The sequence below is a fragment of the Buteo buteo genome, chromosome 12 (assembly GCF_964188355.1).
Source record: "Buteo buteo chromosome 12, bButBut1.hap1.1, whole genome shotgun sequence".
Lineage (NCBI taxonomy): Eukaryota > Metazoa > Chordata > Aves > Accipitriformes > Accipitridae > Buteo > Buteo buteo.
This window is the reverse complement of record NC_134182.1, coordinates 11486793-11509561: the sequence shown is the minus strand read 5'-3', so window position 1 is coordinate 11509561 and position 22769 is coordinate 11486793. Positions and strand designations below refer to the sequence as shown.

General features: G+C 41.3%; 1 protein-coding gene across 2 annotated transcripts in view; it reads right to left on the bottom strand.

The window, feature by feature from the left end:
* The window catches only part of PTPN14 (protein tyrosine phosphatase non-receptor type 14), a 125524-nt gene that overhangs the window by 56932 nt on the left and 45823 nt on the right, over positions 1-22769 (bottom strand). For both annotated transcript variants that reach the window (XM_075042658.1, XM_075042659.1), the window contains exon 3: positions 15523-15692. In XM_075042658.1, the coding sequence (XP_074898759.1) occupies positions 15523-15692 (170 nt within the window). The remainder of the gene's footprint in view (positions 1-15522; positions 15693-22769) is intronic.

Below are 22769 nucleotides of genomic sequence, written 5' to 3'. Positions count from 1 at the left end.
ACGCAACCCTGCAAAAGTGAACACAGCTTTGATAACAACGGGATGTTGCCAAAGAAATATGCGAATCAGTGCCCTGTTGGGTGGGTAAAGTAGATCCATTTCATGAAATGAATAATTATTCTTTGTAAAAGCTTCAAAAACAGCTGAAGATATCAAGTGCAAAAGCAGCTGCCAAAGATAAAACAGTGAACCAGTAAACATCTCACTGCACAGGAATCTGCCATCTTCCGACACTGAGATTTCTGCCAAATTCTTGTTGAGATTTTCAGCTGCATGAGAGCCTCCACACAAATGCTTCTTTTAAACACATTCAGAGACTTCAGGATTGTACTGACATCCAATTGCAGCTCCTTTAGCTTTATACCCTGCCAGCAAGGCAAAAAATATTAAAGGTATTCAGGTCCCTGAAAAAGAATATGTTTAGAACTAGTTTTTGTGGTTTGTGTCTCAGCTATAAGAGAAGGGAAGAAGTTTGCTCCAGCCTGCAGTACAACCATCAAAATTCAATAAATTTTATTGAAGACTGGCAGTGCCACTGTAACCAAGATTTTCAGTGCCTATTGAATTCTCAAAATTTAAAAAGCAGTTAGAAACCCTAATTAAAAAGCACAGGCCTGTCTGCTTACAGGTTGCTGCTATCGGCTTGACCCTCTTTCTGACACTGTAGCCAAATTTCAGACATCTATCTGGGACTTCTAAATAGAAGACCAGTGAGCCACAGTTCCCTTTTCAAAACATGCAGTAGAAAAGAGAGAATGAATCACCTGCAGAAAGTGATGCACAACAGAGGAATCCTGAATCATGCTGTGGAAATGCCCATTTCTTCTCACTGATTAAACACAAAGTCTAGAGTCACCTTCATTCTTGAGGCTTCAGCAGGAGAAACTACATGACTGAAGTAGGATTGGTCTGTGTCATGAAGACTTTAAGCAGTATATCCCATAGCAGTCTGCACTCCCCTAAGGAGAAACTGCTAGTCACTGCTACTGCAACCCATTGGAAGATAAACAGGAGAATACTAGCCCCAATCTAGGCAACTTATTCATCTGTCAAAAACAGTGCCTTAAACTACACTGGGAGACAAGTCAGAAGCAGCATAGCAATCTATGAGGTACACCATAATATTCACTGTATACCCAGTGCTCCTTAATGAATGGGCAACCTCATTCTGCAATGATATACATTGCTACTACACCTTAAGGGGGAAAAAAGGCAATCAAGCACTTTGCCATAGTCTAAATGACAAAGGCAGTGAGCGGCACAGTTCACAGATAGAAGAGGAATGATCTTTTTCATCTTCATTTGAGGACATCCATAAAGCCTGATGGGCACTTCTGTGACTCAAGCAGCTAGGGATGACAAGTGTTTTCCATTTTTCCACTTTTCTTATCCTTTCTCCTGTAAACCAAAAAATTGAGGAGAATATATTTTTTTCTAAGGAAAGCAAAATCACTCCATGACAGTAACTATCTCTATAGCTATTATACTAAAATTTCACAGAGGACGAAGAGAACAGACATTATGTATTCAGTAATTTTCAGAATAACTCTCCAACTCCTCACTGTTAGCCACAAGTGAGAAATTAGAAATAGATATTTGCTGAAATAACTCAGCAGATAGATTGATTTGACAGATAGATTCATGAACATGCACAATTCCTTCTCCCCAAAAAGCTTTGCTTAATAAGACCCTAATGTAACGGGTCAGAAGCAAGCTCTGAAAAGTTGGGCAGGGCCTTGGTAGGGCAATCACATTTGCAATCAATAAGCTGTTCCTCTTTCATAAGTAACCAAGCATCATTTGGCCTTTACTTAGAACATTTGCATAAAATGAGACATTTTCATTCTAGTTTATGGGCAACAAGAGTTTATTTTCTTTTTCTCTTTCTTCTCCTCAATTAAGGAAGCAAAAGAAAACAGTTCTAGTACCAGCATGTCACTTGTTTGATACTAGAACTCCATAGGCTTGTTTATTTTCATAAAAGTGTATTAAAATATGGGCTATTTTTAGGCTAGCAAATTATTTCTTGCATCTTCCATGCTGCTACAAACCAAGTCCTCTGCTCTGTGCAACCTACCAGTTCAAAGGGATGCCTGTGTATACAACATTTATACTGATGTAATGTAACAACACATCCACAAAACTGAACTGCATCCACTAGCACACTTACTAAGTGCTTCCAGACCCTAAATATTCTTACCTGTGGCCAATCCCAATGGGAGACATGACTACCACCACCTAGCAGCTCAGAATCAAGCCCTCTGATGCAGTTTGAGACCACTGGAAACACTGAAAAGACAACGCAACAGATGCCCTGAAACGCAGCCAGTTTTCCAGCACACAGTAGCATTGCCATTTGAAAACAATATTGTCCTGTTAATTTTTTTAAGTGTTGTAACTGTTGCATAGCAAAGCGGAGAACTACATTCCTCCTGCCTCTCCTGCTGTTTCATTTTTTGAGGTACAGGAAAACCTCATCAACTACTGTAATCTTTTCTCAGTGCTCGTCTGGATTTCAGCAGTAAATGAAATAGAGATTTTTAAAAAGGTATCTCAGCTTTAAAGAAGTTTACTCTTAGCATATGTGCACCAAGAAATAAAGAGCTACTTCACCCCCAAATTTAATGACAGTTAATTTAGTTCAGATTATCTTTTCTCTTCATGCAATGCAGAATGTCATGAAGTCTAAATGAAAGGAGCAATTCTGCCTTACAGGAAAGGAAAAAATCCCTCTACTTGCTTTTAGTTGTGTCTGTCTGGTTTAAGAAGATGACAGCACACTAACAATCTTCAGGGAACAAAATCCATCAAAACTGATCCTATTGAGAGTCATTTCAGCAGCCAGCACAGCAGAAGCTTGCTCAGTAAGTTTAGAGAAACCTCCCAACAGAAGCTCAGTGTTTGCTTCAGAGAGAAGGCAACGAAGGCAGCAGGGAACCCCCTGTCCATCGTGGTGACAGCAGCATGCTCCCGTCCATCAGGAAACGTTAGACTTGGATTTGAAGTCTACAGAATATTATTTCTCTTTAGAAATGAAACTATAATAAAACAAAGTCCATTTTTTGTCTGTCATTTTGTATGTCTACATCCTATCTTAAGCCTGACAATCCTTGAGAGTAAATACATAACTGAAGGTTTCTTGTAGAGTCTTCAAGCGTGAGTAGATCTAGCTGGGCCATGTTGTTAAATACAACTTCTGACAAATCCTCCAGCTGTGTAAGCAGAAGCTTACTATACACATGCTCATCCTCTCGGCTTAAGACAGTCTGCAGTTCAAAGAAAGCAGGATGCAACTTTCCACTTCATTCCAAAAAGTAAGTTGCAGTTTTCATGAGGTTATTCTACTGCCAATTTTACAGCAAGATTTAAAACCACTTTTCAGGACTATTTAAGATAGCCTGCTACAAACACAAAACAAGAACAGAGGGACACGTTCAGATCATACAAGCAGACTTTCAACTGGTTTTCCATAAACACGCACACACAAAATGGGTACTGTTAACAATACAGCTAAGAATATGCAACCATATCTGTGTGTGGCGCTGGGAAATCTAACAGGGGAAAGCCAAGGGCCAAGGAGGACAGGATTATCCCAATGATCCACATAACACAACTGTTTCTCACCAACAGCGGTGAGGACAGCTTCCTCACAGGCCAAGAAACAAAAAGCGGTAGGTGTGACTCATCCAAAACACGCAGCTTCATACACAAAGCGAGCTCTTCACTGATAAAAACAGAAGACCAGATTTCTAGCCTCAGCACCATTTCAGCTGTCAGATATCACAGAATAAACATATAGGCCACTCAAAATGTTTCCTTGCAGGAAGGCAAAAGACTCTCTTGCCTGCATCAGAAGTTGGTTAGACCTCCAAAGCAAGTTTCAAAATGCTTCATTTATTTCCTTCACTTTAAGGATTGTAAAATGTCCCAAGTACCAGGTTCCAACAGTCTCATGGACCTTCAGCTCTTCTTTCTGGAATTAGGGTTCAATCCTGACTGTCCTATGCAATTCAAGACACATTTTTAACACGGTGCTTTGCAGCTGTGTCCTAATCATAAAGAGTCACTTCCTCTGGTGCCCAGGAATAGGACATGAGGAAATGGAATGAAGCTGCGTCAGGGGTGTGACAGTCTGACAAATTATAGTCAATGTCTCAAACATTCGTTAAAGAACTTTGGTGGAGAAAACGGCCTCTGTAAAAATGCTGGAGTTTCGTGAACAGGACAATGTGGCCGGAGGAGAGGCCCCCCCGGAGGGTGGGACCGCACTTCTCCAAAGCCGCAATTCCGTACCTTAAGTGACCAGGAGAAGGAGCACAGCGTATGCGCCTGGAAGAGGAGGCCCCACGGAGGATGGGACTGTGCTTCTATCTTAAGCGGTCATGCCAGCAGAAAAAGAGAGGCAACTCTGCAATGAACCCCCCCCAAAGCTCTCTGACTGACTCCAGAGAACCCCGGGAATGGGACTGCGCATGTCAAGACCACCGACTAACACACTATAAAAGAAGGGAGAACGAGTTCTCGGCGCACACCCTCCGGAACTGGATCTCTGCGCTGGCTGGACCAATGCTGGGCCCAGGACTGGTGAAACCCTTCTCTTCATTCTTTCTTTCTCTCATTCTCTCTCTCCCTCTTTTCCTTCTCTTTTCCACAGTCCCTACACCTCATCCTTTTAAACATAAACTGTTGACCAAGTTTGAGACTAGGAGTGGATCCAGCCGCCCCTGAGCTCCTCTTTGAGAAGGAGTCCAGAAAGCAAGGGGGTCTGCTCTGAACCTCGGGACTCAAAGGGAGGGCTCTCCTTCTGACACAGTTTCATGTTCCTTTTTCCATTTCATTTTTCTATACTTCCCTCCTCTTCTCAAACAGCAGCTTAATGACATGTTGCAAGGTTCATATTAATAAGTTCATGTGTACTTGGACAAAGTTAGCTAGGTTGAATAAATGTTGATTGTTGTTTGAACTCCCCTGGTGTCGTTTCAACTTAATTCTGACAAAGGAAATCCATGAACCTGAGTTGCTCCAACTTTGGGACGTGACAAGGGGAAGTACTTAAAGGGGGCTTATAAGAAAGATGGGGACAAACTTTTTAGCAGGGCCTGCTGCAATAGGACAAGTGGTAATGGTTTTAAACTAAAAGAGGGTAGATTTAGACTAGATATAAGGAAGGAATTTTTTACGATGAGGGTGGTGAAACACTGGAACAGGTTGCCCACAGAGGTGGTAGATGGCCTATCCCTGCAAACATTCAAGGTCAGGTTGGACAGGGCTCTGAGAAACCTGCCCTAGCTAAAGATGTCCCTGCTCGCTGCAGGGGGGTTGGACTAGGTGACCTTCAAAGGTCCCTTCCAACCCAAACTATTCTATGATTCGAAGTTCAGATTGGACATTAGGAAAAGATTCTTCACTGAAAGGGAGGTCAGTCACTGGAACAGGGTCCCCAGGGAAGTGGTCATGGCACCAAGCCTGTCAGAGTTCAAGGAGTGTCTGGACAATGCTCTTAGTCATACGATTCAGTTTTAGGTAGTCCTGTGTGGAGCAGGGAGTTGGACTCAATGAACCTTATGGGTCCCTTCCAACTTGACATATTCTATGATTCCTCCTCTGTCCCGCTGCACATACCTGAATTTTCTATCCATCTGGCTCCCTCTGCACTTCTGAAATGGATGCACAATTAAGGTATTGTCATCTCTGAAGTTTCACATGCCATGAATCAATCCCCTCAAAGCCATGCTATTATTGAAGAGTGATACTTCTTTATCTGGTAAGACTAGGTGCTCTTTTTCCTTTTGTTTTTTTGGAAGCTATAGAGTACTTTGAGTCATACCTCTCATGTCTTCATTTCCTTGCTGTGTTACCAATCTAGTTTGAGTTTTGTTTTGAACATCTAAAAAAATTCCAGACTGAAATCCATATCATTACCTCATTTCAAGAACTGCAAAGTTTAAGGGAATTCCTAACATACTCAATAAAAATCACAAGCATAGACAATAAAATTGTTACATCATTCTACCCAGGTGCAGAATTTTTCCAAAAAACCTGAATCATTTCTGGTTCCCAACTGTGGTAAAAGCCACCCATGTTCCTCACCCCCCAGCAGGAGTCAGCAAGAGCTGCTCAGCATTCAATGCAAGCTCAGGCCACCCAACAAATATACAGGTTCAGCAAGTGTCTCCACGAGCCCAGGTGGACAGGAAAGGAAGATACGAAGTGCCTCTCCCCAAGTGCAAATGCCTCTACCAGCATGACTGGCATGGAAGGATTCAAGCTGATCTACCTAACACCAGAGAGGAAGCGCTGGTGCTGTGTGTAAATGGTGTATCTTTATCCTATAAGAGGAGTAAAAACTCAAAATGTAACCTTTGTTGCCATTTAAAAGGGCCCAGTAAAAAGTCTATAGAGTACTCCAAAGTATCTTTTCTACTAAAATTGAACATACAAATAATTCCCATCAGGAGAGTGATATGCAAGAACACGTGACTAAGCTCCAGAACATAAAATAAGTATTATTTCCTCGTGATCAGATGTGAATATGATACTGCCTAATGCCAAGACATTTCTGTTACAACATTTCTAACCATCACAGTCACTGCCTTCAAAACACACTAAAGCAAGAATGCAGGCTGAAGTATCCAACACTGTATTTATAGTTATGCAACACTATTTTTTAGAATTGCTACATAAGTACTGCCCAACCACACACATGAAAACACATTCACTTTCTGGTCTAAAAGCATGGTATAATGTAATAGATCAGATCTAAGCGTCAACAGTTTCTTAAAATATCTGGCACAAAGAGCTCAGCTTTCAATAACCAACACACAGAGAACAAGCTCCCCATTCACTGAGGAAAGTCAGCTGGGAGAAGGGTTTGCCCTCCTCAGCAAATTATTTTATAAACAGGGAATTAATGTTGAATCTTAGGTCTGCCTTGAAGGAGTTCTCATTTTTAAGTCAAAGTTTAAACATCCACTAAAATAAACATCCAAAAAGAACCAACTCAAGAATATTACTGAAAAGCAAAACACACATACACTGCAATAATATGAACACAAGAAGACCCAAGCAAATACTGCACAGTATTTGTTGTTGCTGTCCTCTAAAAACATGAAAGCTAATTAAGTATCAGCTTGTTTACAAGGCAGACTACAAGCCTAATGTGTGGTTTTTATGCTGCAGTAGCCACTAATATTAAAAAAGTCTAATAATTAAAACAAAACAATAAAACCATCAAAGGAGCACCAAAATGCAAATACCCCAGACTGTCTAAGCCTGGGTGGCCACCCAGGGCTCTTAAGACTCATCCAGCTTGCAAGCAGTTCCAGAGCTGCTCCCCTGCCTGGGCTACGTGAGCTACTAGACAGTAGCTGAGGTGGCTGAGAGTATTGCTGTTTAGTCCCAAATTCCTGCAGCTGGAAGGAAGAAAAAAGGGGAAAAAAAAAAAAAAAAAAAAAAGGTCGACATTACCAAGTTACTTCAGGACCCATCCACAGTCTTGTCCAACAGAAGAGCACTGGGATCCCTGGGGACTCAGGACTCCCTGGGGTTTCACAACTACCTCCACCTAGCAGTGAATCCCAAAGCTTGCCTTTCTCCCAGCCTTGGGACATGCAGTGCAGTTCCAGTCATGAGACGATCAGCACCCGGACCATGATCGGCGCCGGGACCTGTAGGGTCAGGTAGGCCGGCAACCACAGTTTAAACCAAAACAGGATTCTGTTCCAGCAGAAATTTCTTTGCCTGCTGTCAACTTACAGAATTTCAGCTCCAGAGCTTCTGCTATTTCCTATGGGACACCATGTCTCACGAATATTCTCATGAACAAGACATTTATGTTGGTACTTGTCTGAAGTCTTCTTTTACTGTGTTTCACGACACAGCACCTACCTACAGCAGTGTATGTTAGTTCTTCAGTTAAAAAAAGAAAGAATTAGTACCACCACATATAGGCCAGTTGGCACACCAAGCCACTTTAGTTCCCCACCATTCCCCTGTAAAAATTATCCAGTAATTTGACTCTCCAAATCATTTAGCTGAGAACAAAAGGTTTGACAGGATTTGTGGAATGAACTTATCTTCCATTTCTAAGGTCTGCCATTCTGACAGAACATCCTGTCCTTTTCTGTTCATTTGATATGACTTCCAGGTGTAGCAGTGATTGTGTTAATTCATGTGAATCATTTAAAATTACAGCCCATTGACCTATTGCTTTCTATAAAGCAGAAATATGATATATATAAAATATATATAACTATAAAGTTGGGAATATCCTGTTAGAAGAAAAGAGCTACACTGGTTTATGCTATGCAAGTATCCAGCCCAGTGTAAGAAACAAAGAGAACCGACAGAGACATGGGACTATTCTGATCATTAATATCATATGTGTGTTGAAGAGAACAGTCTTGCTTCTTAGTGAAGAGGTGCATCATCTTTCCAGTTGGGCAAGCCACATAGCCCTTCCTAGTCCCACGAGAGGGCTATGTGTCATAGCCTTTCCTGCACGGTATGAGCAGAGCTGCTCCGTAAGCCTATCACAGCTAATCAGCATATGCACCGTAGTTACATTTCCCAGAAAAGAGGGCAATGAGAAACTGGTTGCATTCATTTCTCTGGAAGCTACGTAGCCTGCTCCTGGATACCACCTTTCCAAGAGAGCAGGCATGCTCTTAAAACATGTGCTGGGAAGTACACCATAAACATGAAAGGACAACAGTTCTTGGCAAGAGACAAATTTGGGTAAGGCAGTAAGGCTTCTGCTGCCTGAAAACCAAACTTTTTTCTGCTTGATTACACCAGTAACACTGAATGGTTAAATCCTGACTTAAATCTCCAGGTGTGAGAGACCAAACTCTGGCCTTTTGTATTTTAAATACTCCACCTTCCCACCGGTCATGTATCACTTAGTTCTCATTCATTTGCTGAGCCATCCAACTTAACTACACATCTCTCTTCTCCTCCCATTCTGCATGATATTTCTCTGTACTTTCATTAAACAAAAAAAAAAAAAAAAAAAAAGTGTTGCTCAATTTTTAGAGCCATTGGCATTAAAAAAAAAAAGTCCCGGGGGTCTACCAGAGGTATATTAACAAGCACGGCCACACAACCTGTCAGAGTCCATCACTTCAGGCAAGCACAGTCAAGGCTGTCCTGAACAAATCAGATGGCACACGTCGTGCTGGTTTTTTTCTGACACACTGTGATATACAAAATAATCATTTTGGACAAAGAAGTCACCACAGTGCCCAAATCAACTACCATGAACTCAAAGGTACGCACAGAGACTTCTCAGACAGCCACAAGCTGCAGGTGTGCCCAAGCATGAAAAGCAAAACAGCCTCATGTACCTTACAACCTTAACAGCCAAAAGAGTTCCACATCACCAAGCTTGCCACAAAACCAGGCTGGCACATGAGGATATGTGATATCCAGCCTTCACACAGCAATTAAAAGCACCATGTAAAGACAGCAGTGACTGGTACAAAACTCCAGCTGATTGTAGTTGTATTAAAAGCTAGCAACAGAGGAGGATGTGAAACTTTAGCTTGTTCAAAAAAGTAAAGGAAAGCAGACTAAAAGCAAAGATAAGCTCAAGAAGGTGAGACATTTAAGGAGGACTTGTTTGAGGGGAAGGAAAAAAGTCCAGAGTTTATTAAAAAAAAAAAAAAAAAAGTAGATTTGCCAAAACATTTTTCCCTGTAAATACAAAGCAGTCAAACACTAATTTTTTCCCCTCTAGTTTATCCTCACGTGATTTAAAAATTTCTACAGTCCTAAGAGTCTGTAGCTCTGTATGTTTTAGAAGAATGTCTGTTTAAAAATTCTTCACCTAACTCTTGAAGAAAAATAAAGAAAGGGAAAGGCAGGAAATTGTGAAGAAGGAATACTTCCTTAGAAGACAAACAGAAAAAAACCAGCTACAAGAAATGGTGAAGAAAAGGGTATGGCGGCAAAACATTGGAGGAAATAAATGTTCACTTAGTTAAAGGACGGTAAGTTTGAGGCCGATTTTACACAGGCCCTCCAGAAAAGAGGCCTGGCAGCCACAGGCTCTAATTTTCCACCTGCAAACACATTCATTCCCACACTTTGCAGGTGCAGCCATCCCATTCCAAACACTCTGTGTTTTCTTTCACAGGAAAGCTGTACAGCACGTTCTTCAGGGAAAATGCAGAGCCGACAGCTGAACTTGGGGCAAAAGCCCAAAGCAGCACAGTGCAGATGCTGGAATATGTCCCTCCCTATGCAGCCGTGCATACCAGACCTACCATGCTCAGCACCACGGGGACCCAGCCCCACTGGCGGCACACAGACTAGGAACTGCTCTCTTCTTGCAAGATTATGCCCCAACACGCAACAGCACAAACACCATCGGATATTACTGAGTACAAAGCACACAGTAAAATACATAAAGCTTCTTCCAAGAAAGAAAAAAAGAAAAACCAGACCAAAGCACACCTTCATTCCTTCACAGGAGGCACAGTAGTATCATGTGCGATGGTAGATACTGTGGGGAGCAAAATGTAACTTCAGTTTTCCCTTAGAACTGGGGCTGGGGGAAAGGCCGTGGATTGTCTGATACTTGTGCAGAAAGCAGCATCGCACCCACATTTTCAGAAAGCCACAAGAGTGTGTGGGTTCTCTGTTTTTGGAACAAGAGCACAGTGAAAGCAAGCTTGTTTACTTTAGACACTGTACAAAGACTTATTTTTTTAAAATAAATGGTTGAAAGGATGCCTCCCCTCTGAGGAGTTAGCAGAAAATAAAAGGCAGATTTATATTTCTAATCTATGCAAATATCTACTCTACAGGGCATCACAAAGACTGCTTTATATCAGACAGTATGCAGATCCCAGGTGCTTTAAGTATGCCAAAAGCATACACAGCATCTCCACCTGCAATGGCTGCTCACTCTGAGAACAGCTGGATGACTAAAAAGAGGTTGTCTAAGTAGCCTTCCATGAAAAATGCCTTTTGCTAATGTGCCAACCCCCATACTCCCACCCAAATGGCTCCTGCTGTAGCTGCCATCAAGCCTGGAGAGGGTTTTTTTGTTTGGTTAGGTTTTCTTTGGTGGGGGGGGTTAATTTGGTTTATTGCAAATTCTTCTAGGAATTTTCAAATTATAGCAATTACAACCTGGTGAAACTCCTACTGATGCCTTAAGAAATTATCATGGGGCTTTAATTCATAATGTCCCCGGAAGACCTCTGTTGGACTAGGTGCAGGTAGAATGGCAGGACTAGAGGTGGGGGAGATGCTGGAGTCACTGAGATCTTTGAGGAGACAGGATTAAGATCAGGGGATACGTACAGATGGGAGCCTCAACCCAAGACAAAAGGAACAGAGTAGAAAGAGTAGGGAAATATGAGAACCAAAGGATAGGAAATAGCTCTCCTAGGAGAAGGCCCAGTGCCAAGAATACAATGCTATTACATTGAAAGGAAGGCATAGCAATAACATTTATTTCATTGCCGTTACCAGAAAGGAGAGACAGGTACTCTACAATCGGCGTCCACTTTCTGTACGTTTCCCTAGGACATCCGCAGGAAGCTTCTGTCACAGGTCAGGAGACATAGCTGTCCTGAGAAGCCTCACCACTCGCACTCAAAATCACTAACCGAACAGACTGACGATGTCCCGCTGGTGCTTCTTACCCTGTCCCAATGCTCCACTTAACTTTGTCTGAGGAGGGAAAAAAACCCCACGGCACTAATGTTTGCATCTTTAAGCAAGCGTCAATTTTGTAAAAAAGAAGTGAAGAACTGCAAGCCACAGAGTCAGATCTGACCTACTAAAACAACTAACGTGTCCCCCAGAGTATTCTTTGCCTCATTTTTTCTCACAGGCCTCAGAGGCTGACTTCAAAGAGCTGTTAGTTGAATAAACCGTTCTGGCAGTCTTGTCTTTTCATTTTCTTTCTCAAGGATCCCACAGGCCCTTCTTTCTCATATCATCAGAAATACCTCTTACAAATTAACTACAGGCATCCCACATTAAGTCATGGCTGTGCTTGTGTTTATATGACAGGTGCCTGCAGCTCAACAGCTCCTCAGTAACCAGCTACATGGCCAACCCAGGTAACCCATTCACCCACTCAGTCACCCAATACCCATCCACACCTTTGAAATCATGAGGCAAGTTGGGCTCAAACTGAAACACAAGAAATTCCTTCTAAAATAAAATCCCCTTCTTTATTGAAAGAGTGATTGAACACTGGAACAGGTTTCCCAGAGAAGGTGTGGAGTCTTTCCATCTATGCAGATATTCAAAACCCAGTGGGACACAGTCCTAGAGCATCTCTTCTACTTGACCCTGCTCCGAGCAATCTCCAGAGGTACCTTCCAACCTCAGCCATTCTGTAACTCTGTGATGAGCACTGCTACTTGCGTTTAGCTTCAGCAAGTCAACTGACACTCCCATATCGTACCTCTGAAGGACAGCACTGGCTTCTTACTAGATTACTATTCCGCTCCTCTCCCAGCATGTCACATATAGACAGGTTTCCATAGGGTCTGTTCACCACCAGGCGGACACGGCGCTTGCAGCAGTGTTACTCACCTTACTTCAGCATCCACATTTGGTTTGTGCAATACAGGAAGTTACCAGCAAAACCACGAAGAGTTCCTGACCACTACCAACACCTGCAGGCAGCTAAAATCCAGGAGCCTGCAGGGATAATTAGCATTTTTTACTTCCAACAGTAAGGATAAGAGGCAGAGAAGTTATAATTTTATAAATAAATTATTATGGCTTCACCTAAATATGAATTATCTTATTTGTACAAGGATTCCTCCTGTTGGTCCCAATCGCCAAACAATAGCAGAACACAAAATGGTCCACAGATTGTTTTGAAGAGTCACATGGTCTTTCAAATAAAAATGATTAAGAAACACTGCCTCAGAGCCACTGACGAACCCCACAAGTAATGCTCCCCTCAAACAACAAAACCTAAAAGGCTTGGATCATTTTCTCTCTTCGCAATGACAGCACACGACGTGCAGGGGGGCTGCAGTCTCTGGAAGCAGGGAAGAACATTCAGTTCGGGACAAGTCTCTCAAACCCAGCTATCAAGCCAAAGTCTGTAATCCTACAGATCAGAGGCACAGTAAACCATCTCAGTAAACCAATTCCTTGGTTTTTGAATACTTGTGGATTATGTGTTTGCTGAAGTATTCTTAGAAGACTTTCCATCATCTTCAAGCAATATTAATCAACCCTGGAAATTCTGGAGTCTACAATGAACTAAAGCCTGGACTGAGATGGGTTTCACCTCAAGCTCCAAACATGGCCAGGCAAGCTCAGGGCTGGAGGTGTTTCCACCAAGAGGAGGTTACAAAAGTTAACAGGTTCACTGCTAACAGTGCTGTCACTAACTTTGCAGCTTCAGCCCTTGGCGATGGTTTTGGTTTGGGGTTGGGTTTGGGTTTTTGTGGTGCTTTTGCAGCTTCCCAGGAGATGAAATGTCTGATCACGAGTTTTGCATTTAAGACAGAGTTGTCATTTGTACGTAAATGTAAGTCAAATACATAGGCACTGAGTGGGCAAGTTGAGTGCCTACCTCACCATCACAGGTAATTGTATCATGATGCAGCCTAACCCTAAAAGCAGCCAGTCTCGATTTCAAAACAAATGTTTAACCAGTTTACCAAGAGCAAACGAAGCCAAAAAACTCTACAAAAAGAAAACCCCATCTGTCCATCTAATCACACTTCAGAAAAAGCCTTTCTCCATTTGTTTCAGAAGAGTCCTCCATGTCCCTACCACCCATTGCTTCAAACAGGACATTTACCACATCTACCTCAAATTGCACAGTTGAAGGTCTGCTGCCACTACATCATCTACACTGAAGCAATTCCACTTCAGGAAACAAAAAAAAACCCCATACAAACAAACAAACAAAATCTTAACAGGCTATTCTGTATCTGAGATCCATTTGTAAGCTGCTGGTTTGCTACAGACATTCAGAGAAAATAAGAGGTACTTATGAGACTCTGCAGCTTATGTTATCAATCACTTCAGAAAGAAAAACAATTCAGCAGCCCCTCCAATTGAGAGTGCTGTGAAGTTCAATTGTCACTGAAATGTTTTGTCATTACCAACCTGGGCAGAATGAGCAAATACACCTCTGCAGGTGAGCTATGAATGAGCAATCAGCACTGCAGGCTGCAGCTTGAAGAGATAATAGCATCCAAGAAGCTACAATGCTTCCTTGCACACAACTAGGCCAGGATTGGGCTGACAAAAGCCAGCAATGAACACTTCAGACGTTCTGACTGCATGTTAAATAATTACGAAGGAAAAGGTACAAAGCAGGAACACACAGATACAGACAAGCACCAGTATTCAGTCTATTCCCAGGGAAATTTAAGTTTTGTGATGCTTTCAGCCCACTGTTCGGCAAGAATTCTGCATACACAGTAGTCAAGGGACTGCTCGATGGTTGTCATTTTAAGAATCAAATCTTTCGCATCCTACCAAAGTCAATTCTCCAGTTCAGTGTTAAGAAAAAAATCCTTTAAAATACAGAATCTGCAATATAAAAAATGCTTCACATCTTGCACACCTTCGAGAATTAAACCCACTCTTTGTCCACTATTTATACAATTTTTTTAGACATGATGGCCACATGGTGAATTTCAGGTTTGCAGCAACGGAACATTTTTTTTCCAGTGTGGAGGCTTCTGCCAACCCTGTAGCCCTCACCTACTTATTCCAGGCTTTACCTCTAGTTGTGCTGATGCAACTTTGCTCTAGATTAGATAAATGAAATAATTTTGGTTAAAAAGAAAACAAGCCCACCCCTTTTTGGGTGAGGTGGGCTTTGTTTTCCTTTTTTTTTTTTTTTTTAATTTAAATACAGCACAGATGTGCAAAACCCACACAGTGATGTGGTTTACAGAAATAGCCCCCCAAAACAGTTGCATTGTTACAACTGCAGCACAGGGCTCTGAATAAAAGAGTAATTCCCACTGAAGTTGTTTGCAAAGGTGCACCCTGATCATAATTAAAGGACTAACACCCTCTAACAATTTTAATCCTTTTGTGAAGTGTAAGGGGAAAAATCAAGAGTGGGATGGGCAAAACCCAGAAAAGATGCCAAAGTTCACTTTCAGCAAAGCACAGGTAGACATAAGAATAATGAACTAAAACTGTATATAGACGTCCTTTGCCTACGGCTTCCTTTTAATCAATAGCTTACAGAAGAAGAGTATGGTCACCACGGTCCCTTTTAAAATTTATGTTAGGTTTCTAAACATATATCTATTACTCCCTTTTTGTTTCTGCAGTTGGTCGTGTATAATCATTCACCAATATTGCCTTCCTCCCCCCACCCCACCCCACCCCCCCCCCCGAACAGATACAATCAAGTGGTGACTTTTCTCACTTTTTTCCATTTGGGCAGTCATCAGGAAAGGAAAGAACCAGATGATACCTGAGCAAATACTGAATGCAAGAAACAGAGGATCTGTCCTTTTCCTCCCAGCTATATCACAATAGTGTGAACAGAGGGAAACCACATACCTTGTTACCTCCTGCTGCAGTCGGGAAACACTGGGCACATAGAACATTACCCCAAAGAAAAGCAAAGGCTCATTGGCAAATTTGTCCAGCTGCTTCTTCAGAGGCTTTTCCAGTTCAACCCAGCGGGCTTGCTGGCTCTTGCTGAGAAACCAAAGGCCAAAGTAGTGTGTCTAGATAAAGAAACAAAACAGCATCAGTTCACCTTTTTCAGCTAGATCACACACACAATCAATAACACAAATGCAAATAAGAACAGATGGCATTGTGTAAATTTTTCCATATGCAAAATCAGAGTAATTTCTTTTTTACTGTCCTTTTTTATATTTAGGATGATTTTGAAGACAATGACAAATTAATATTGCAATATAATGCACTTCATGGAGTACTATCTGCCCCTTACCATCTCTCCAAAATGCATACTAAAGAGCTCTATATGACATTATGGCCCAGGTGACAAACGATTTACAGGAAGTGTCCAAGTCTTTGTTTTCTTTTATACTTGTGCCTTGCGAACAGACAGCAAACACCAAGTCTGAATCAAAGCACAAAGGCTTCATTAGACTTTGGATCAGGCCTGCTGCAGGCAAAGGACAAGAACTCTTCCAACTATAAAAAAAGAATGTGAACTCACAGCATATGTCAAAATATATCTACCAATACCGGAACCATTTACCCAACACAGAACTTGTTTACTTTCTTTTAATGCACTCACAAGATTTTATGATGGACAAGTGTTACACTTAAAACGTGCATCACACAAACCAGTTGTTTGCTCTACACTCTTACAGAAATACCAGGTTGAAAGCCTCAGCTATTTCCTATCCTGTGTAAATCTCAATGGCTGTAGTACCTTCTGTATAAGCCACATGGGACTGTTGCTGGTGGAGAGTAATTAACAAGAAATAGTTTTCAGAACTAGAGCTTCAATTACTACAAACTGGTAATAAGCAGCTGAAGGAATAGCCAATCCATCATGAGGGATTCTATCGAAAAAGCCCTTAAACCACTGTATTAAACACACTGATCTACTACTGCAGGCAAATACATACTATAATTAATGGCAAGTACTACAAATACAGATCTGAAGAAAAGTTGAAAAAAAGTGTTCATGTTTAGCAAAGGAACTAATCCATCAGTTGCTTGGAAATCTGACTGTAGTGCTAACTGTGAAGTTCGTATCAACATCTTTTTCTTCATTATTACAGCTGAGAGCATCTGGAGATTTCCAACAATGCCTTCAGTATAAAAATATCACTGTACTCACACTGGAAGGAATAAAACAGAAACTGAGAGAGGAACTTTTGTGGGCACCAAGCAGATTTAGGATCTCAAAGTGGGATCGTTACTCTTTCTGCAAATTTATCTCATTTTATTTCAGTAAACTTTCTTGGTGTTTAATACAGCTGACTCCCTATTCAATGAAGACTTTCCAGTAGTTTCTATTAGATTAGATTAACCCTAAAACAAATAAAATACTTATTTTGTTGTTATAGCTTAACTTACCCGGACAACAATACTTCACAGGCAGTCACAATCCTTTATACATAGCACCACATTCTAAATAAAGATATTTGAGACAAAGAATGGAAAAAACCCTGTTTGCTGTTTTATAAAGCTTTCATTTGAAATTACTTTCAATACAATCAAATAGTTTGGCTTATAAATCAACCACCAAGATTTCACTAACTGGATTTCCCAGATGTTCACGCTTTTAAATAAAAAGTCTTCACAAGTAGCAGACAAATTGCAACCAATACACTTTGCAAAAGCCACCATCAACAGCCTGTTTCACTTTGGTAAGGATACTCCTCTAAAAACCACTGCATGTACCATGACTTAGCATACAACATAAGGGCAACTAAGGCAATACTGAAAAATTAAAATGCTTAGAAATGACAACAAGCCAGCAGAGGCAACACTGCTCCAACTATTTTATAGCTGAGGGCATGCAAGAGAATCATATGCAAAACCTCTGAATTGCAGCGCAGATGTATTTACTTTAGGGTCTCATTATGTATATATTTTCAACTTTGGAGAACATCCACGCTAGCATTTAACTAAGGTGACAACTAATTCAACTTAATTCCTCAATTAAGCCTGACAAACCTGCAGTATAGCTTGAACACTGCTCAGTCCTTTCTCTTTAAGCTCAGTTTGGTACAGTGAAGCAAGCTAGTTCTTTTTTTTTTGAAGAGAATCAAGGTAGTATTTCCTTCTAGAATTTAAAGGTATCTTCAACAAATCAATTGATCCAGGGCACAAATAAATCAAGAAGTCAACATCTCCCATAGGATAAACCTGAAACAAAACTAACCAATTCACTGATAAATGTCTACTCTCCCTCTGTAATCATTGCTGGGTAAAAAGTTCTTTCTGATGAGCTCATCATTATAATAATTAGATTAAAATGAAAGTAGAAGGGACAGTGGAGACAGCAAAGGAAGGGAATTCGAGTAAAGGCAGAAAAAAGCACAGTGATTTTACCACCTCAAAAGGGAAATCCTTTAACACACAAACTCTTGAAAATCACTGCAGGGCAGCTCATCCTCAGCAAGAAACAGTGCAGAGCTGTGAAAACAGATCTTCCATACTACTTTAAAAAGCAAACACTCACATCACCTAGGACCTGAATTTGCAGTGTCAAGTACCTGTAAAACATCTAGCAACTAAGATGAGTTGGAGTCTTAAGTCTAAAAGAGTTATTCAAGGAATTAAGGGTATTGCAATTAAACAGCTCAGATGAGCACAGTCCCTCCCCTTGGAGGAGGGGCAGGAGGGACAACAAAAATTTAGATTTGCTACAGCAGAAAGGCTCTTCCAAGTACCAAATCCAGAATCCTGACTCACTTCCAAGGAATAAGAAGCGAAGGGAATGCAGTATTTAAGCTTCTAGACTACAGCAGATACAGTGGACCGACTATGGCAGCATGCATTTCACACAACTAAAAGACAACAGTTTTCCTGGGAAGCAGCCTGGAGAGGATCGAGCAATTGCAGATGAAGCACATGGACTGCAGAGCAGAGTTCAAGTCACAAATGCATGCACTTTGGAGAGACAACCAACACAGTTATCTGAATATCAGCTCCCTGTTGCCAGGAACTTTACTTCTTGAAAATGTTTGCATTTTTTAACAACCTACACAGTGGGGAAGGACTTCTGTAGCCACCACTGCAAATGCCTGAAGAGACTGTCTCCCCTAGGAACATTAGTAATTCCCCAACAGGAACAGAGGAATGTGGGACTGGAAATGGCTGGACCATCAAGTTCAGTATGCTGTGACCAGGCATATGACTGCCCAGAAGGTGTTACAGAATCCAAGTCATGCATTGCCATACACTCCAGCCCACAAAACATTTTACAGTACAGACACCCCACAAATTGGTGTGGGGATGATAAGGGGATGAGGGAATGATGGGGATATAAAAATGGGATCTTTTTCTCTATAAGCAGCTGACTGAAAACTAGGTTGATTCCAAAAGCTGGTCTGTTTGTCCATCTGTACAAAGTGAACCACTGACTTCACTCCAGTTTTCATGGAATAAATATCTACACCTACACCTGGCAGGCTCTGAAGTAACATGGGCTGCTCTAGCAGGTACATCAGCAAAGTGGCAAAGAAAGTGAATGATGCTTTCCCTTCTGGAAAAAAAAAAAACACAACCCAAAAAACCCCCAAGAACAAAACAAAACAACAACAACAAAACAAAACAAAACAAACCCCAAAACCTTCTTCCAGCCACAGCTGACAGACTGGTGATACACACTGAAGGAAAGCTTTTTATGATGCTACATGTATGCACACACATCCATTCTGCAAAGAGCTTCAGTTGCTATTGCTTTTGGTCTGCCTAATCTGCAAATACACAAAGAGCTCTGTTAGAAAAGAGTTTACATTAATTTTCTCTCAAGGTTTTAAAATTTGTCTTACCCACCACACACTATTTCATACACGGTACAAGGAAACTGGCTCACACTCCTCCAGGAACTGTGGTCCTCTGCTAAAGCAGCAGACAAGAACCAGAGCACCTGCATGCCCCAATGACACTACGTGAAAAGGCGATCCTCGAAATATGGTGAGTCAGAAAAGAAAACTAGATACACAAAACCTGTGCTGAGAAGTCTTAAAAAAGACGACATTATAGCTGCCAGATCAGGAGGCAACGTATGTGGTTTGGACTTAGCCATACTCCCAAGTCCAGAACTACCCCTGCCTTTATGTTGGGCAAAAAGAGTAGAATTGTCAACAGGAGATGACAGACACTTAGTAAACCAGCAAATCTCATTCAAAAGGATCCAACGAGACAGGCTTGGTGTTTATTAAAGCATCTGGTTAAGCAGCCAACTAAATATTTATCCGTGAGGAAAAGGCAGAGTTCCAGCTCCCCTGGGCAAAAAGCATTAAACCCTGCTATCCCAGGGCGTTTGCACAGAGGGGAAGGCACCATTTACGGCAGCCAATTCTTCCTAGAAGATCTCTTGTCCAAGCGCTGCCTGAACCCCATCCCAGCTTTGCTGGCAAGACAAGTCAAACGAAGCCAAACTTTGAGGCAACCTGGAACCTGGTTGCTGAACACAGGTTTTCAGTTGTGCCCTACGAGGAGGGGACACCTTCTAGGGCACCAAAAAAAAAAAGTCAGAATGGCAGCAAACAGCCACCCCTGCACAGCAATCAGCATCCACCTGCAGTGCTCGGCCCACCATCCTCCTGCTTTGGTTTGGGTTTTGCGGATTCGTAGTGCTGGAGATATCACTGTGAAATTCAGCTTGGAAGAATAATTTCACTTGGAAAGGACCTTTTTGCCACTCCCCCACCTTACAATACGTCAGAACATTCAATCTTTAAACTTTTTATCATTTTATAAAGTGAATTCAGGAGATCAAAAAGGAGAAAGAGACATGAAGTCTCACAATAGATTTGTACAGATTACCCTATTTCAAGCAGATTCACTTAGTCTCAGTTGAAGAGAAAAATGCCATTATATTGGGAAAAAAAAAAAATCCTTTTTATAACCTGTGCACATACATACAAGATTATAAAATGACATTTCTGACCTTGTCTTTCCTCTCTTTCCCTTCCTCCCCTCTTCTCGTCTTTACTTTTTACATAATGCTGGCATAAGAGCTCATTTTATTGGAACCAGTAACTGTTCAACTAGAAGACCTGATGCTTTGTCAAGAGCTTTGCTAAAAAGGATAAAACCAGATTTTACAGTAGTTACATGGCTACACTTTCTACTGACCTATTCCTGAACCCTGACTCAGTCAGGGAGAGAGTTGCGTTCTCCAGAGATCAAATAGAAATATGCATAATCCATTAGATACTGTTTTTCAGTCATGTGTGGTATAATGATCGACAGTCCTTCACAACACATAGAGTAACCTCAAACAGTTTTGCTTTTTAGCGGGGGTGGGGGGGGTGGGTTGGACAGGTTTTTGCTTATTTCTAAAAAATCGGCTTGAGTGAAACCTGGATGTATTCCTAACACAAAGGTAAAAGTTGGGGTACACCTGGGATTTATTTAAACATAAGACCAAACTAAAGTATCAAACAAAAATTGATCTTTACTTTTAAGACAACACATATTCTTACCTGAGACTGCATGGAGGAGACAAACAGGATTTTAGTACTGTTTTGTAAGCATGGGATTTAATGAAGCTTAGTTTCTTCAGTACATCATAGTTTGTTGATCAGGATTTCTAAGAAAAGGCATATTCCAGCTGAAGTTTTTGAAGCATTTGGGGAATTTAAAAAGCCTCTCTCCAATATGGACACTTGCAAGGATTTTCTCCTCGGTACACTTAATGGGCTCCTCTCCTCTACTCAGCTACCCAGTTGCACAAATCTTGTAGAAATCTGAGCTCTGTCAAAGTATTTTTGACCCTTCTGTAGAATTTGATTGGCCAACGAGTTCAAAAATGATGGTAAGCCTAGAGAGGGAATGGGACAGTCACCAGATGAGTGCATCAGCCTTGTTTCCCTACAAACCATGGCAGGAAGACTAGAGGGGCAGAAGAAAAATTGAATTTGGGGTCTGAGGGAAAGGACAGCACCCAGGACGAGGCACCTCCAAGCTTGCTAGCTCCAATTATTCCACAGGAAAGGAGCAGAAGAGGATACAGGGAGACCATCTCAGAGTTGAAAGAGGTCAGTAATTCTCTTCTCTCCTAAACATTTAAAGCAGCAATGGATGCTACCAGAATCAAACAGAAACAGAGATTAAAAAAAAACAAAATATCCCAAATTCTGTCAAAAAATGCTGTACTGTTGAAATCTGAACTTTACAAAGTTGGTTCAACGTTGCCAAAACCTTGTTTAGAAAAAAAGTGGGGAGGTTGATGAAAGAAGGGGAAAGCGTTCCAACAACATCAAAGCATTCTCTTCTGTGTTGTTAAAATATTTTTTATCTTGAAACACAAACTTTTTGTGCTGACATATTTCTTTTTGCATGACACAAATAATTTTGAAAATGAAAAAACCAAAGCAACAGAAAACCCCTGTGAAATTGAGCACTGACCAAAACAACTTCCTTTGCTACTCTACTGTCCAATCTCTTTTCCCTGGAAAATTTTGAAACTTCAGGCTTTGTTCCAAAGTGGAACAAAACACATTCTGAAATCACAAAATGCTTTGCGGAAAAGAATGCTAACCCGCTGACAGAGCTATTGTTCGCAAATGCAGGTGGACCTCCAGAGAGAATCTCTAGACCCCAGACTTCTGCTGTACCAACTAGATAAACCCACAAGGAATATGAGGAGAATGACTTCATTCATTTCACTCCTTTCTGCACTGGAAGGAAAGGGAAGGACCTAACTTCTCTGTAAGGACACTCTAAAGCATCACCAACAAAAAGAAAAAAAAAAAAGGAGAAAAAAACCCTAACTACTGGGAAATCGTCATCTGTAGAAGGGGAGGGGGAGGTGATTCTACTAAAATCCACATAAAAAAAACAAACCCCAAGTATGAAAAATCACTGCACAATATTCTGACTCTCTGCCTATTCCTGCCTGTACGTTCTCCTGCCTCTTCTGCACACACACACACATACAGAGTGAGATTCTGCTCTCATTCTTTATCATTACTGATGTACAAAAAGGAGGTTTTGTTTAGTTTTTGTCTGCACTAGTTATTTGTGTGCTACTTTCCAGTTGTCACCATTACAAAGGGCCGTGGGACCAACAAATGTAAGACACTGCAAGTTTATTAGATTTCCCAGCTGTGCATACAGAAAGCATCAGCCAGGACAGT